Raw genomic sequence first — 12,800 nt, forward strand, 5'->3', positions numbered from 1 at the left:
CTTCCTTCCTTCCTTCCTTCCTTCCTTCCTTCCTTCCTTCCTTCCTTTTTCTTTCATTCACTCACTTAACACGGCGACTTCAGAGCAAGACCTTTCTTGGTTTAGAGGTTCTGTTTGCCGCCCAGGGACTTAAAGGCGGATTAAGTGATTTCCTTTTTTGGTGAATGGTGATGCACTTTCTGCATTTCCAGCAGCCGGGGGTGGGGTCTCTCCAGGGGTGCGGAGGGCCCTGATCGCCCCAACACCCCCGTATCCCCCGCTCCCTGCGGTAGAGAAGCCCCAGAGAAGAACGGGAGGCGGGTGAGCGGGCGGAAGGACCCGGGAGCCGCCCCAGCTCCGCGAGGCCCCAGTTCGGGCGAGTCTGCGGGAAAAGCCTTCCCCCGGGGCGGGCGGTGGGGAGAGAGGAGAGGGCGGCGCGACACCGCCCCCGGGGCGGGCCCCGTGCGTGGCAGCCGGACCGCGGGCCCCGTCGCGAAGTTTCCAGCCTGCGAGCGCGGCGGGAACGGCCGGACGTCCCCGGACCCTGGCCATGCGGCCGCTGCTGCTCCTGGCCCCGCTGGGCTGGCTGCTCCTGGCCGAAGCGAAGGGCGACGCCAAGCCGGAGGGTGAGCGCGCGGGCCGGGCCCGGGGCCGAGAGGCTGGTCTGGGCTGCACGGGAGGCCTGGGCTTCCGAGGGGATCCGGGTTCCGGCCGTTTGGCCACTGACTCGCTGGTGACTCGGACAAATCACTTCCTCTGTTGGCGCTGCGGTTCCCACGTCCGTGCAGCCGGGAGGGGAGGGACAGCCGAGGTCCATCCAAATCATAATAGCTCTCCTAACAGTAATACCAATGGCTACTGTTTAGGGAGCACTTATTATGGGCCAGCTATCGGTTAAGCGTGATCTCGACCCGCGGAAGCGAGCTCTTCTATTACCCCCTTTTCCAGCGGGGCACACTATGTAAGGTTCTGGAGTCGGCTCACTTGCCCAAGATCACACAGCTTGGGGGCCTTGGAACCAGGATTGACACCCAGGGGTGCCTGGTTTCCCAGCCGGGCTCAGAGACAGTAGGCATCACAGCCACTGGGGTGGGGAGAGGAGGGGGTGGCTCACATGGCAGAGCCATTTACGCTGTCATATCAGTCCTCTGTGGTCTGCGGGGCACCTGCTGGGTGGGTCTTAACTCTCTCCAGGTTGCACCTGGGGAAACTGAGGCTCAGACAGGTGCAGTGACTACCCAGGATTGTCCAGTCTTGGAGTGGTTGGTTCTAGACCCACTGGACTCCGTGTCTAGGGTTCCCTCTACATCCCCAGGGCAGGTTTCAGAGTGTGCCCCATCGTTCTGAGTAGGTGCTAGTGTCTTCCCCACCGCTCCTTGGGTCACCTCCAGGGCTGCCTGCTGAACATCTGCGAGCCCGCAGGAGAGCATAGCCTGTGGGCAATCCCAGCAAAGCAGAGCTGAACTGGCCATCCGACCATGGTACCCTGTTTTGTCTGCCCTCCTTCCTGAGAACCCGGGAGCCAGAGGAGGCAGGATGGTGGTATAGAAGACCCTCACCAGGGGAGGGGATGGGAACCACCGTTTCTTAGTACCTCCTTTGTGCCAGCTTGTGCCCAAGGCCACACATCTCCTAGCGGTAAAGCCCGTGGTGACTAATCTCCATGAAGCTTGGTGTTCTAGCCTGCAAAGTGGGGGCAGTGGTACCTGAGTCCTAGTGCTCTGACCAGGATTCCAGGAGATGAGGCCTCCTGGTGAGGGTTCAGCTCAACACCTGGCCTATACTGGCATTTTCTTTCTTGGACCCAGCACCGCCTGCTTTCCTGGAGTATCCCAGGTCAAAAAAATCCAGTGATGCAGGTGCTGAGCACAGGGCTAGGCTGACAGTGTGTGCCAAAGGCCTGTGGCCTGGGTCCACTCGCTGGCCAGGAGCTAGGCGCCCTATAATAGCCTTTGTTTCCTGGGCCTCTCTTTCCCCTGCTTCTGCTGATGTGGGCTCCCTCCGCCTCAGACCACTGAAGGAGAAAAAACTCCTGCTCCTGCAATGAAGCCCACAGAAGTGAGTCAGGGACCAAATCGATGACAAGGCTTCAGGCGTGCTGGCCCCGGCAGGTGACCGGAGGGGACAGAGGAGACAGAAGGGAGTCCCATTAAAGGTGCAGGATTGAGTGTGTGACTGAGATGATCCAGGCAGAGCACCTTGTAGATCGTTAAGTAGATAGTAGATTGATGGACAAGAGGTAACAGTTTGCCAGACATGGAGCTAACGTCAAGCCCCTCTCAGGTTGAGGCCCTTCTCTTCCCTTACTCTATCCAGACCCTTTTAATAAGTAAGGAATCATTAGCCCGTTTTGCAGATAGGAAGACTGAGGGCCCAAAAGGTTAAACACCTGGTCTCGGGTCATGGTAGGTGCTTGGAGGTGGGGTCATTGACTGGGACTCAGACCCGCTGCTCATCTCCGCCGACCCCTGTCTGGACGGGGTGGGGGTGGGGTGCTGTTGGTCAGAGATGCTGTCTGGAGGAGCCTGCTCAACTCTCCCAGGCCCAGCTGAGGTGGGACCCTCAGCCTGCTGGCTAGGACAGAGTGGGAGGGTAGTTGGTCCTGCAGGCCCACTGATTGGTGTCGGGAGTGGGGGACGCTCCAGCACCCCCCAGAGAGGCCAGCTCCTCCCTTTCCCTGGTTGGGCTGGGGTGCCCGGTCGGTGCCAGGTGGCTGGGATGGGGCAGCTGCCGAGGAATGTTCCAGTGGGTAGGTTCAGGAATGGCGCTCTTCGCAGCTTGTACCCACACGCACGTGGATTTGGCACATGGAGAGAAAGATGGGGTTTTCACTTTAGAGAGTTCCCAATTTTAGCGGTGGGTGGGCCCAGAACTGCTCACCTCAGTAGGTACCCAATGTTATGGGGGGGGGGGGATACAGCCCTCTGCTCCCAGAATGCCCTATGCTTGAGAAGGGAGACATTGCCCTATGCTGGGGGAGCCCCCAGACCAATGTGGGAGACAGAAAGAGACGGTCAACAAAGCGACATTCAAACGAACAAATTCCCATAGACCTGGTCCTTTCTCCCTTTTGTAGAGACTTCTAGCTGATCACTGCTCTCTCCCTGGGCTCCCGCCTGTCCCTGCAGGCCTCGGTTTGGCCATGAAGAGGGAAGGCCCACCTGGAGCCTGACAGCTGCCAAGTTCCAAGGCTCTGGGAAGTCAACAGGGCGTGGGCGGGGGTCCCGGGTCATGCTGTTCCAGGCAGGGAGTGGAAAGGTCCCAGGAGTCAGGCGGGCCCAGCTGGATGTGTGTGGGGGGAGGGAGTGTCCGAGGAGGACTGAAGGGGCAGAAAGGAGTAGGGCTTCAGACCCAGGAGAGGCACGCCGGGCTCCTGGGCACTGGGAATGTACATCTCCTGCCATTCTGCCACCCCGTTTATGGCTTCCGTTCAAGCCTGGGGGGAGCACGGAGGATGGGGAGGAGCTTCATTCCCACCTCCCCAGAGAGCAGACTGGGTGCGTCATGACCGTGCCGGGAGAGCCATCTTGCGTCCCCAGCCTTCTCTTTGGACCCCAAAGAGGGATCTGTATTCCCCCAGGCCGCCGGGCTCAGCCTGTCCCCATCATTCTTGCTCTCAGCAAGGTGGCTTTTCTGCATCCCTGACCCCCGGGGCAGCACCTGGCCACACACATGCCCTTCTCTCGGGACGTTCCCTATGACATGTGGCACCCGCAGCCAGGTACTATGCTAAGCACTTCACGGACATTAGCCCATTCAGTGCTCACGAAAGTCTCTGGAGGAAAGTACTACTATTGTTGTTATGACCCCATTTTACAGATAAAAGCACAGAGAAGCTAAGTTACTCACCAGCAGTCTGTCTGCCGCTCTGCTCTGCTGCCTTTTGCTCACCTCTGATCCTGGATCACAGCCTGTCTGTCGGGGAAAACCAGTGCTGCACTTTGGGCAGCAGGTCTGGAGGGCCAAGAGCCCTGGGTGGCAGGCCTCGTGCGGACCCTGGCTTTGGCCCCCGGTGGGCCGGCCGGACCGGCCAGAAAGCAGGGGGGGGGCAGGGCCCTGGTGCTCCATACCGAATCCTCCACGTTGACACCCTGTGGCATGCCCTGCGCTCTGGCTGCCTGCCGGGTGACTGGAGCCGAATGTCCACGTTGGGGATGCCTGAGAGAGGGCGGCTGGAAATGCTGGATTCGGTCTGCAGCCTTCCAGGATGTTGGACAGAGAAATGGGGAGGTTAAGAACACAAGGCATTTGGAATTCCAGCTCATTCCCTTCTCCCGGCAAGATTCTGTGACCTGCGGCAGGTCATTTGGACTCTCTGTGCCTCAGTTTCCTGCCTATAGAAGGGAGGGGTAGAACTATCACCTGCCACATGGGATGTCGATAGTTAAATGTGATGACTGTAACACACTTTGTGTGGCATGTGGCTTCTAGCAAGGGCTCAACCGGTGGTAGTGCTTACTAGAGTCACCTGCCCACCGTGCTCCCTAAGGCCAGACGGTATACACCAGACGTCCTGAGTCACGCTCAGTCCCAGCCCCAGGGAGGGGGAGGGAGGCCAAGGAAATAAAGACAGGAGCCTGGCCTGGCAAAAGGGACAAGGAACATGTTTGTACTGGTGCATCACCTCCTGGGATCATCCTGGAAATCAGAGAAGAGACAGGCTGGGTGGGTGGGGAGGGCCCAGCATAGCCTGGGACCTTCTCCTCAACCTCAGCTAGGGTTTTTTTCAGACAGATGGAGAGACAGACAGCTGGTCACTGCCCCAAGCCAGGACAGTGCGTGCAGAGATTAAGAGAGGGGACTCTGGGTCCAGACTTCTGTGACCACATTCTGGTGCTACCACTTCCTGGCTCGCTTGGGCAAGTTACTCACCATCTCTGAGCCAGAGGTTTCTAACTGTAGAGTGGGGAGTTAGGAGAGTAAAGTGCTTAGAACCGAGTCCTGCGTACCAAAGGTATTTGGTAAAGGCTAGCCATCGGGTACCCGTTCTTTTGCTAGGGGGAACTCAGGAAAGGAACCTCGAGATGCCTACCCCCCAAAGCCCCTCCCACCACAGCCTGTCTTCAGGAGCCCTGATCCACCAACTTACACAGACACACACACACACACACACATGCTGGCTTTGTCCATCTATGAAATGTGACACTCCCTGTCCCAGTGTTCCCTGCCAAGGACAGGAGGGCCTCAGAGCCAGCCACTCTCTTCTCCTCGCTCGGCGGGGGTGGGGGGGTGGGGGGGTGGGGGAGGTGCAGGGACACTTAACCATCCTGGCAAGAACTGGGGGAGCCTCTCCTCAAGTGTGAGCAGCACCCCTCTTTCCTGGCCCCCAAGGTCAGGTGGTGAGGCCTCCCCTTTCCATACCTACCTAGTGGATCTACCCCTTCCTCCCCAGGGCCCTGGGCCCACTTCCAGTGGATTCCTGCCAAAATCTTCTGAGCTGCCCCCTGCTCTGGGGCCAGCAGCCTGCCCAGCTCCGCCAGCTCTGCCAAGCGGGATGCTTCTGTTCTTTCAACCCAGGCTTCTCTTGTTTTTAGGGGGTGGGGGTGTATGGGAAGGCCTTACTTGCCTGTGTTGGCCTGGCCACTTGGTGGGTCAGTTCACCCAGGAAAGCATTATGTCCTGGACCCCACGAAATGGTAGTAAGTGCTACAAAGGTGGTGGTGGTGGGCGGGGGGGTGTCCTACCTCTAAAGGCAGGAGAGAGGTCAGGACAAATCTCAGAAGGCTTCATAGAGGTGGTGGCAGGGAAGGGGTGTCACTGTCACTGGCTCTGGGACCTGGAGGAAGATTAGCGAAAGGGGACAGAGAGAGGGAGCTGGGGTAGGAGGGGAGGAGCTCAGCAAGGTGAGACCCCTGGCTGGGGGGAGATCTCGTCCACTCAATGGAGGGAAGGAGTACATCACTGGGCCGATCAGGGAGGGCCTTGAATGCCAAAGCAGGGTGTTTGCCTTTCACTGATCAGCACCAGTCATAGCTCTTAGTAAAACCCAACAAGGGTTTTACAGGCCTGATCTCACTGAATTAGTCTGGCATTCCCTGAAGTGGGTAACAGTACCCTCCCCTTACCCACGGCCTCGGTTACTCACGGTCAACCAGGGTCCGGAAGCAGATGATCCTCCAGCCTAACTATGTCACAGTGCTGTGTCATTCAGCTCACTCTGTTTGGTCAGGTAGGCATTTAGATGTCACATCATCGCAAGGAGGGTGAGCACAGTGCAGTAAGATATGTTGAGAGAGAGGCCACATCCACATGATGCTTATTACAGTATGTTGTTATAATTGTTCCATTTTATTCACGATTGTTCATTCCTTACTGTACCTCATTTATAATCACATTTTATCGTAGATACATACACATAGGAAAAAACATTGCGTATATAGGGTCTGGTACTGTCTGTGGAGCGGTCCTATCCACTGGGAGTCTTGGAATGCATTTCCCGTGGATAAAGGGTTGACCACTGTACTGTTTGTCGTTTGTTTTTTGTCTTGTTTTGTTTTTTTAAGTCAGCTCTCTGCCCTGCGTGGGGCTCGAACTCATAACTTCAAGATCAAGCGTTGCATGCTCTACTGACTGAGCCAGCCAGGTGCCCCTTCGTACTGTGATCTGGAAGGGGCTTCCCCAGGGCTCCCAGAGATGCCCCCTGGGGAGCTGTTTTCAGCAGGGTTTTTTTGTTTTTTTTTTTTGAATGAATCATGATTTCCTTAAGTCGGTGATTAACTCTGATTGCAATCAGAATCAATTGGGTAGCCTTTTTTTTTTTTAATGTTTATTTATTTTTGAGAGAGAGAGCAGAAGCTGGGGAGGGGCAGAGAGAGAGAGGGAGACACAGAATCCAAAGCAGGCTCCAGGCTCCGAGCGGTCAGCACGCATTCCGACGCGCGGCTGGAACTCGTGGACCGCGAGATGGTGACCTGAGCCTAAGTCAGATGCTTATCCGACGGAGCCACCCAGGCGCCCCTCAGCAGGTTCTATTGCAGAGGTGAAGCCACACGACAGAGCCTGAGAGAAGTCTCTTATTAAGGTAGTACAGCTATTCTGGCCAAAGCTGAGGACTTCAAATCCATTTCCACTCAGGGTCAACTCAGAGGTTCTCACATGTTGGCGGAGAGGCTCAGCAGGAAAGGCTGTTGGGACGGATTAGCAGCGTGCGCCCTGGGTGCAGGCAGGTGGCCATCCCTGGGCTCATGTCCAGCATCAGCTAGAGAGGTCCCCCTGGTGCTTGGCATTCAGGACGAACCCTTCCCTCCGCCCCCGTGTTGGGGCCACAGCCCCCTAAATCCAGAGAAACCCAGCCCCACCGTGCAAGGTGCAGACGCTTCTGTTCTGGACGCCTCTGTCGTGCCATTCAGTTCCCAGGGGGACAGAACCCTGGAGGAGATTCCAGGAGACCCAGCTGAGTGACCTTCCGTACATCTTTCCTACCTGGGCCCTGGGCCCTTGTCTGTAATGGGTGGACGTGAGGGCACATCCTGCGGGGATTTGACACATGTAGGAACAATGACCTGCTCCTGCCTGTCACCTCTCCTCACCCTCCATTCCCACTCACCACGCCGTCCTCTGTCCATAGACAACCTCTTAGTCCTCACGGTGGCCACGAAGGAGACTGAGGGGTTCCGACGCTTCAAGCGTTCAGGACAGTTCTTCAACTACAAGATCCAGGTAAGAGGCTCCCGGTGGGGGGAAGGGGCCAGGACAACCGCGGGGTAGTGGGAGAGTCCAGGAGCTGAGTTTTTGCCCTTCCCAAACTGATTGGGGCCACAGGGAAAGCTTCTGGAAGCCCAAAAGAGGAGGATGACTTAGGAAAAGCAAGAAGGGGAGAATGTAAGCAAAGTCTGGGAGGTGCCAGAGTTGGGAATGTGGGGAAAGTGAGACAGGAGGGCTATGGGGCAATGCTAATGCTAGGGGAGTAGGGCTGGTTTAGAAGGCAGGGCCTGGGAACCAGCATTTTACCAATTCTCTCCTCCCCCCTCCCCCGCCAAGGGATTTTGAGACGGCTGTAGTCTGGAGATCTTACCTGTATAAACTCTGCTCTAAAGAAACAGAGGCCGAGCTGTCCTCTGGTGTCCTCTGTGTGCAGGATGGGGGCTAAGCCCTGCAGGGAGACATTCCAGTATTTAGCTGAGTGTGCTGAGTGCCTCCTTCTGTCAGGCACAGTGGTAGGCACTGGGGCTGGAATGATGACAAGGCAGACCAGGGCATTGCCTACACAGCTTACAGTCCAGTGGCATTAAACCAGAAAGAAAATGGATTAGCTCACATGAATGCAGGTTGAAGCAGAGGGTTGCTTCAGGCATAGCTGGATCTAGGGATTCGAGCTGCATGGTTAGGGCTTTGTCTTTCTATCTCTAGGTTCTCTTGGCCTTCATTTGCAGGCATGCTCTCTCTACATGGTGGCAGGATGACCACCAGTCACAGACCCACATGCCTCAGCTTCTCAACCTCGACAGAACTAGACAGCCTTTCCGTAGTTGGGACAGAACAGTCCCGGGGAAGAGTCTGACAGGCCATGCTTAGGTCACATGCCCAAACCCATGGCTGGGGGAAGGATGGGACACTGATTGGCCAGGTGTGGTCACATCACCCCCACCTCCACCCCCAGAGCTCTGTCAGCCTCACACACGGTGTAGAATGGTTTCCCCACAGGTGAGGGAGGAGGTGCTGGACAGACAGGCAAAGATGTTCACTGTTCAGGCAGGGGTAGAATTTTGGCTGGCAAGATAGTTCTGTACCAAAAGCCCACATTAAGAGGCCTTTCTCTTCAGGCACTGGGCCTGGGGGAAGACTGGAATGGGGAGAAGGGGGCGTCATCAGGTGGAGGGCTGAAGGTTCGGCTGCTGAAGAAAGCTCTGGAGAAGCACGCAGACAAGGAGAACCTGGTCATTCTCTTCACAGACAGGTAGGTGGCTGGGAGCTTCCTGGGTGGGGCCCAGAGAGAATATTCTAGAATATTCTAGCCCTTGCGGGATATCGGGGGTGAGGGGGGACTCGCTCTAGCTAAGGTTGCCTACTGTTTGAGGGGGCCTGTGAGCCCAGAAAAGACCATTCCCAGGGGTGGTGAGATGGGCAGGGGGCCCTGCCCAGGTGGGGTGAGCCATGCTTCGAGTGTGAGGTGGGGACCATCTCTGCCCAGGGTGGGGTGGCAATGCCACGGGCTGGGCCAGAGACAGCAGGGCAGAGCCGTTTCCCCTGGCGTGGCCCAGGGGTGGTGTGGGAGAAGGTGGCCTCATGAGCCCCTGCTCACCTCTGCCTCGCCCCCACTTTCCTCGGCTCTGGCCACAGCTATGACGTGGTGTTTGCGTCGGGGCCTCGAGAGCTCCTGAAGAAGTTCCGGCAGGCCAGGAGCCAGGTGGTCTTCTCGGCCGAGGAGCTTATCTACCCTGACCGCAGGCTGGAGGCCAAGTACCCGGCAGTGTCCGATGGCAAGAGGTTCCTGGGCTCTGGAGGTGAGGAGTCTGGGTGCGGAGGCCGCGGTGGGGCTGGGCGGGTTCCAGAGGGGTCCATCTGCTGCCGTCGGGACATATTGCCCCCTGCAGTCCTCGTCATCTTGTAAACAGCCACCCATCTGCACAGATCAAAACCAGAGCCACCCCCAAATATCCTCCCTCGGTCCCGCCGCCCCCGCCCCCCCCCCGCCTCTCAGTCAGCGGGCTGGTGACGCCACTCCCACTTTGAAAGATCTCAACTCTGCCCTCGTGTCCACCCCCCACTGCTGCCGCCTCACTTGGCTCCCGGCCATTTGCAGTAGCCTCCTGCCTGCTCTGCCGGCCTCAGCCCTCACCCCTTCCAGTCCGCTCTCCACCCAGTAGCCAGGCGCAAAGCCACACGCATCACTCAATGCCTTCTTATTGCATGGAGAGTAAAATCCATATTTTATTCTGGATTCTTCTGTCCAGCCACGGAAGGGGGTTCGTCTCCGGCAGCCACTTCTCCCCATTGGCTGAGAGAGTTAGCACAGTCTAGATGGCCTGGTCCTGGCCCAAGGCTGGGGGTGTTCCCTGGGGTGGAGCCCTCCCTGGCTGGCCCCTTCTCCCTTTTCTCTCCATTCCAGTCTGCACTGTGGCCAAGGAGCTGTGTGGGTTTTTCCCTCTAAGCCCCCATGCACTGTGTGACCTTGGCCCAGCCTCTGCCCTTCTCTGGGCCAAGTTTCCCAGATAACTGTAGAAAAGGGGCTCCAAGCCTATGTCCTACCAGCTCTGCTCTCCAGGGACTCCTGTTCTGATGCATTTATTCACCACCTACGTGGTGCCCGGCACCTGATTTGGTTCAGGTTAGTGGATACCATTGATCTTTCTCTGTGAGCTCAGGGGGAGCTTGTCACCAAGTGGCATGAACTAGCAGGTTGCTTTCAGCCTACAGACATTACCTCCCTTCAATCCAGGAGGACCTCTAAGAGGAGGTAAAGGAGTGAGAGATGAATGAAAGCAGAGTCTGGGAAGAGGCTTCTGGTTTAGAGGCCGGAAGCTAAGTGTCTGTCTCTGTGTGTCCCCCACCAACCGCAGGCTTCATCGGTTATGCCCCCAGCCTCAGCAAACTGGTGGCCGAGTGGGATGGCCAGGACGGTGACAGTGACCAGCTCTTTTACACCAAGATCTTCTTGGATCCAGAGAAGAGGGTAAGGGGCGGTGGGTGGGGCTGAGGAACGGGGCAGGGCGGGGGGGATCTTGACGCTGGATCTTGATGCTATAGTGGGAGCAGTGCCCCCTGACTCCGTGGGTTGGGCCCCCACTTATTCATTCGCAGATTCACGCAGGTGTTCAGCAGCTATTTATTGAGCGCCTGTTGTATGTGAGACGCTGTCAGGTGCAGGGCAGGAATGCGGCTGCGGAGAAGACAGTGGGGGCCTTCACCCTCACGGACACTCAAGTCAGCGAGACAGGAGTTCATAGCCTCCTTTTTGGGGGTGATGGTACTGAAAGGAACTGACAGGCTGAGCTGCCCCTGCCCCACCCTGCCTGGGGGGGGGGGCAGGTTTCTGGGGGCTGAAGAGGTCTTGGCCAGACCTGTGCCATGACTCCAAACCTGCCTTAAGGGAGGCAGGGGTCGTCGAAGGGACTGAAGGTGGCAGGTCTGGACCAGTGTCGCCCCAAACTAGCCAGTGTCCTCCGGGCAGGCAGGAAACTCAGAGAGTCCTTGGGTGGAGGGGGTCAGGATTCCTGGATTCTTCCCCGCTTGTCCCCATAACCTCCATCCACACGGTGCTGTGCGACCTAGGGTAAGTCCCTTCCCCTCTCTCGGCCTCAGTTTTTATTATCCACGAACTAATGAAATGAAACAGCTGGACTTGTGCGGTAGAAACATGAACTTGATCTTTTTAACTCAGTCTTTCCTCCTCCTTCCCCTTTGCCTCGGGTGACATCATTTGCAGAAGCCCAGGGTCCAAATCATAAAAGTGGACTCTGTGGGAGTCCCCTTCCCTCTCTATGGGATGAGGGCTGAGCCTAGCATGCCACTTGCCTTTGTTGGCCTGGCCTAGGGCTCCATGAGACACAGCTAGATCTTGAAGAGGCAGCCCTGTGCAGTGAACAGGGACCTCAGGGCCGGGCTCCTGGGGTTCAAATGCCAGCTTAACCAATTATTAGCTGTGTGACTTTAGGCAAGTTATCCAACCTCTCTGTGCCCTGTTTTTTAAATTTGTAAAATGTGGTGATGGTGGGACTTTCCCATAAGGATGTTGTTTGGATTGGGGCACCTGGTTGGCTTAGTCGGTTAAGCGTCCGACTGCGGCTCAGGTCATGATCTCACAGTCCGTGAGTTCGAGCCCCATGTCGGACTCTGTGCTGACAGCTCAGAGCCTGGAGCCTGCTTCGGATTCTGTGTCTCCCTCTCTCTCTGCCCCTCCCCTGCTCATGCTCTGTCTCTCTCTGTCTCAAAAATAAATAAAAACATTTTTAAAAAATTTTTAAAGATTAAAAAAAAAAGGATGTTGTGTGGATTGAATGAATTAATGCTTATGTAGTATTTAGATCAGTGATTGACAGTAAAGTGAAAAACATTTGTTGTTATCATGATTGTTATTCTTGAACCAGCTGTTGCCTTAGATGCCTTCTAATTCTGAAAGTCCCTGGTTCTCTGTGAGTAGAGCCACTGGACCAGTAGATCGCAGGGCTCTGAGCTATTCTGGTGTGCCAGGGCACAGCGGGTGTTGGGGGGAGGAAGGGGCAGAAGTAGGAAGGCAGGCTCCCCACACTGGGCGTGATGGAGCCCCATCCTCCACCAGGGCCTGTCCCTGCTGCAGCCCAGTGCTCTCTTTCCTACAGGAGCGGATCAACATCACCCTGGACCACCGCTGCCGTATCTTCCAGAATCTGGATGGAGCCTTGGGTGAGCGGCTCCCACGGGGAGAGAGATCCTAAGAGAGTCATTAATAAGGCGATGAGGATTCCAGGCAGGGCCTGAGCCCAAGGAGGAGAAGAGGCTGGTTTCTCTCTGGCTATTGTTCCAGGAGGTCACTTGCCCCATCCCCAGGTCCCAGAGGCCACCTGGATGTCCTGGGGCAGAGCTGTGTTTCCCTGGGGGTGGAGAAAGGAGGGCCAAGAGGCAGGACACCAGGGGAGGAGGCAGCAATTCAGCCTGGGAGCAGGTGGGCGATGTGCACAGTAGGTACCTGTCCCCAGCCCTGCATCCCTGGTTCTTATAGGTGCTCCTGCTTCCTCTCCTTCCCTGCCCTCCCACCTCCCAGGTGGCTGGCACAGGAAGCTGATGGACATCTTAAGAAAAGAGTAGTTGGATGGGGCGCCTGGGTGGCGCAGTCGGTTAAGCGTCCGACTTCAGCCAGGTCACGGTCTCACGGTCCGTGAGTTCGAGCCCCGCGTCAGGCTCCG

The 12,800-nt window shown here is 56.9% G+C and overlaps 1 protein-coding gene across 1 annotated transcript in view; it reads left to right on the plus strand.

Moving 5' to 3' along the window:
- Nucleotides 1-439: 439 nt before the first annotated feature.
- PLOD1 (procollagen-lysine,2-oxoglutarate 5-dioxygenase 1) overlaps nt 440-12,800 on the plus strand; it is a 26,838-nt gene continuing 14,477 nt past the window's right edge. The window contains exons 1-6 of the mRNA XM_040461547.1: nt 440-605; nt 7,547-7,638; nt 8,742-8,875; nt 9,259-9,422; nt 10,479-10,591; nt 12,237-12,300. Coding sequence (XP_040317481.1) covers nt 530-605; nt 7,547-7,638; nt 8,742-8,875; nt 9,259-9,422; nt 10,479-10,591; nt 12,237-12,300 — 643 coding nt within the window. The 5' untranslated portion in view covers nt 440-529. The remainder of the gene's footprint in view (nt 606-7,546; nt 7,639-8,741; nt 8,876-9,258; nt 9,423-10,478; nt 10,592-12,236; nt 12,301-12,800) is intronic.

Source organism: Herpailurus yagouaroundi, unplaced genomic scaffold (genome assembly GCF_014898765.1).
Source record: "Herpailurus yagouaroundi ecotype Mexico unplaced genomic scaffold, PumYag 77, whole genome shotgun sequence".
In the NCBI taxonomy this organism is placed as follows: Eukaryota; Metazoa; Chordata; class Mammalia; order Carnivora; family Felidae; genus Herpailurus; species Herpailurus yagouaroundi.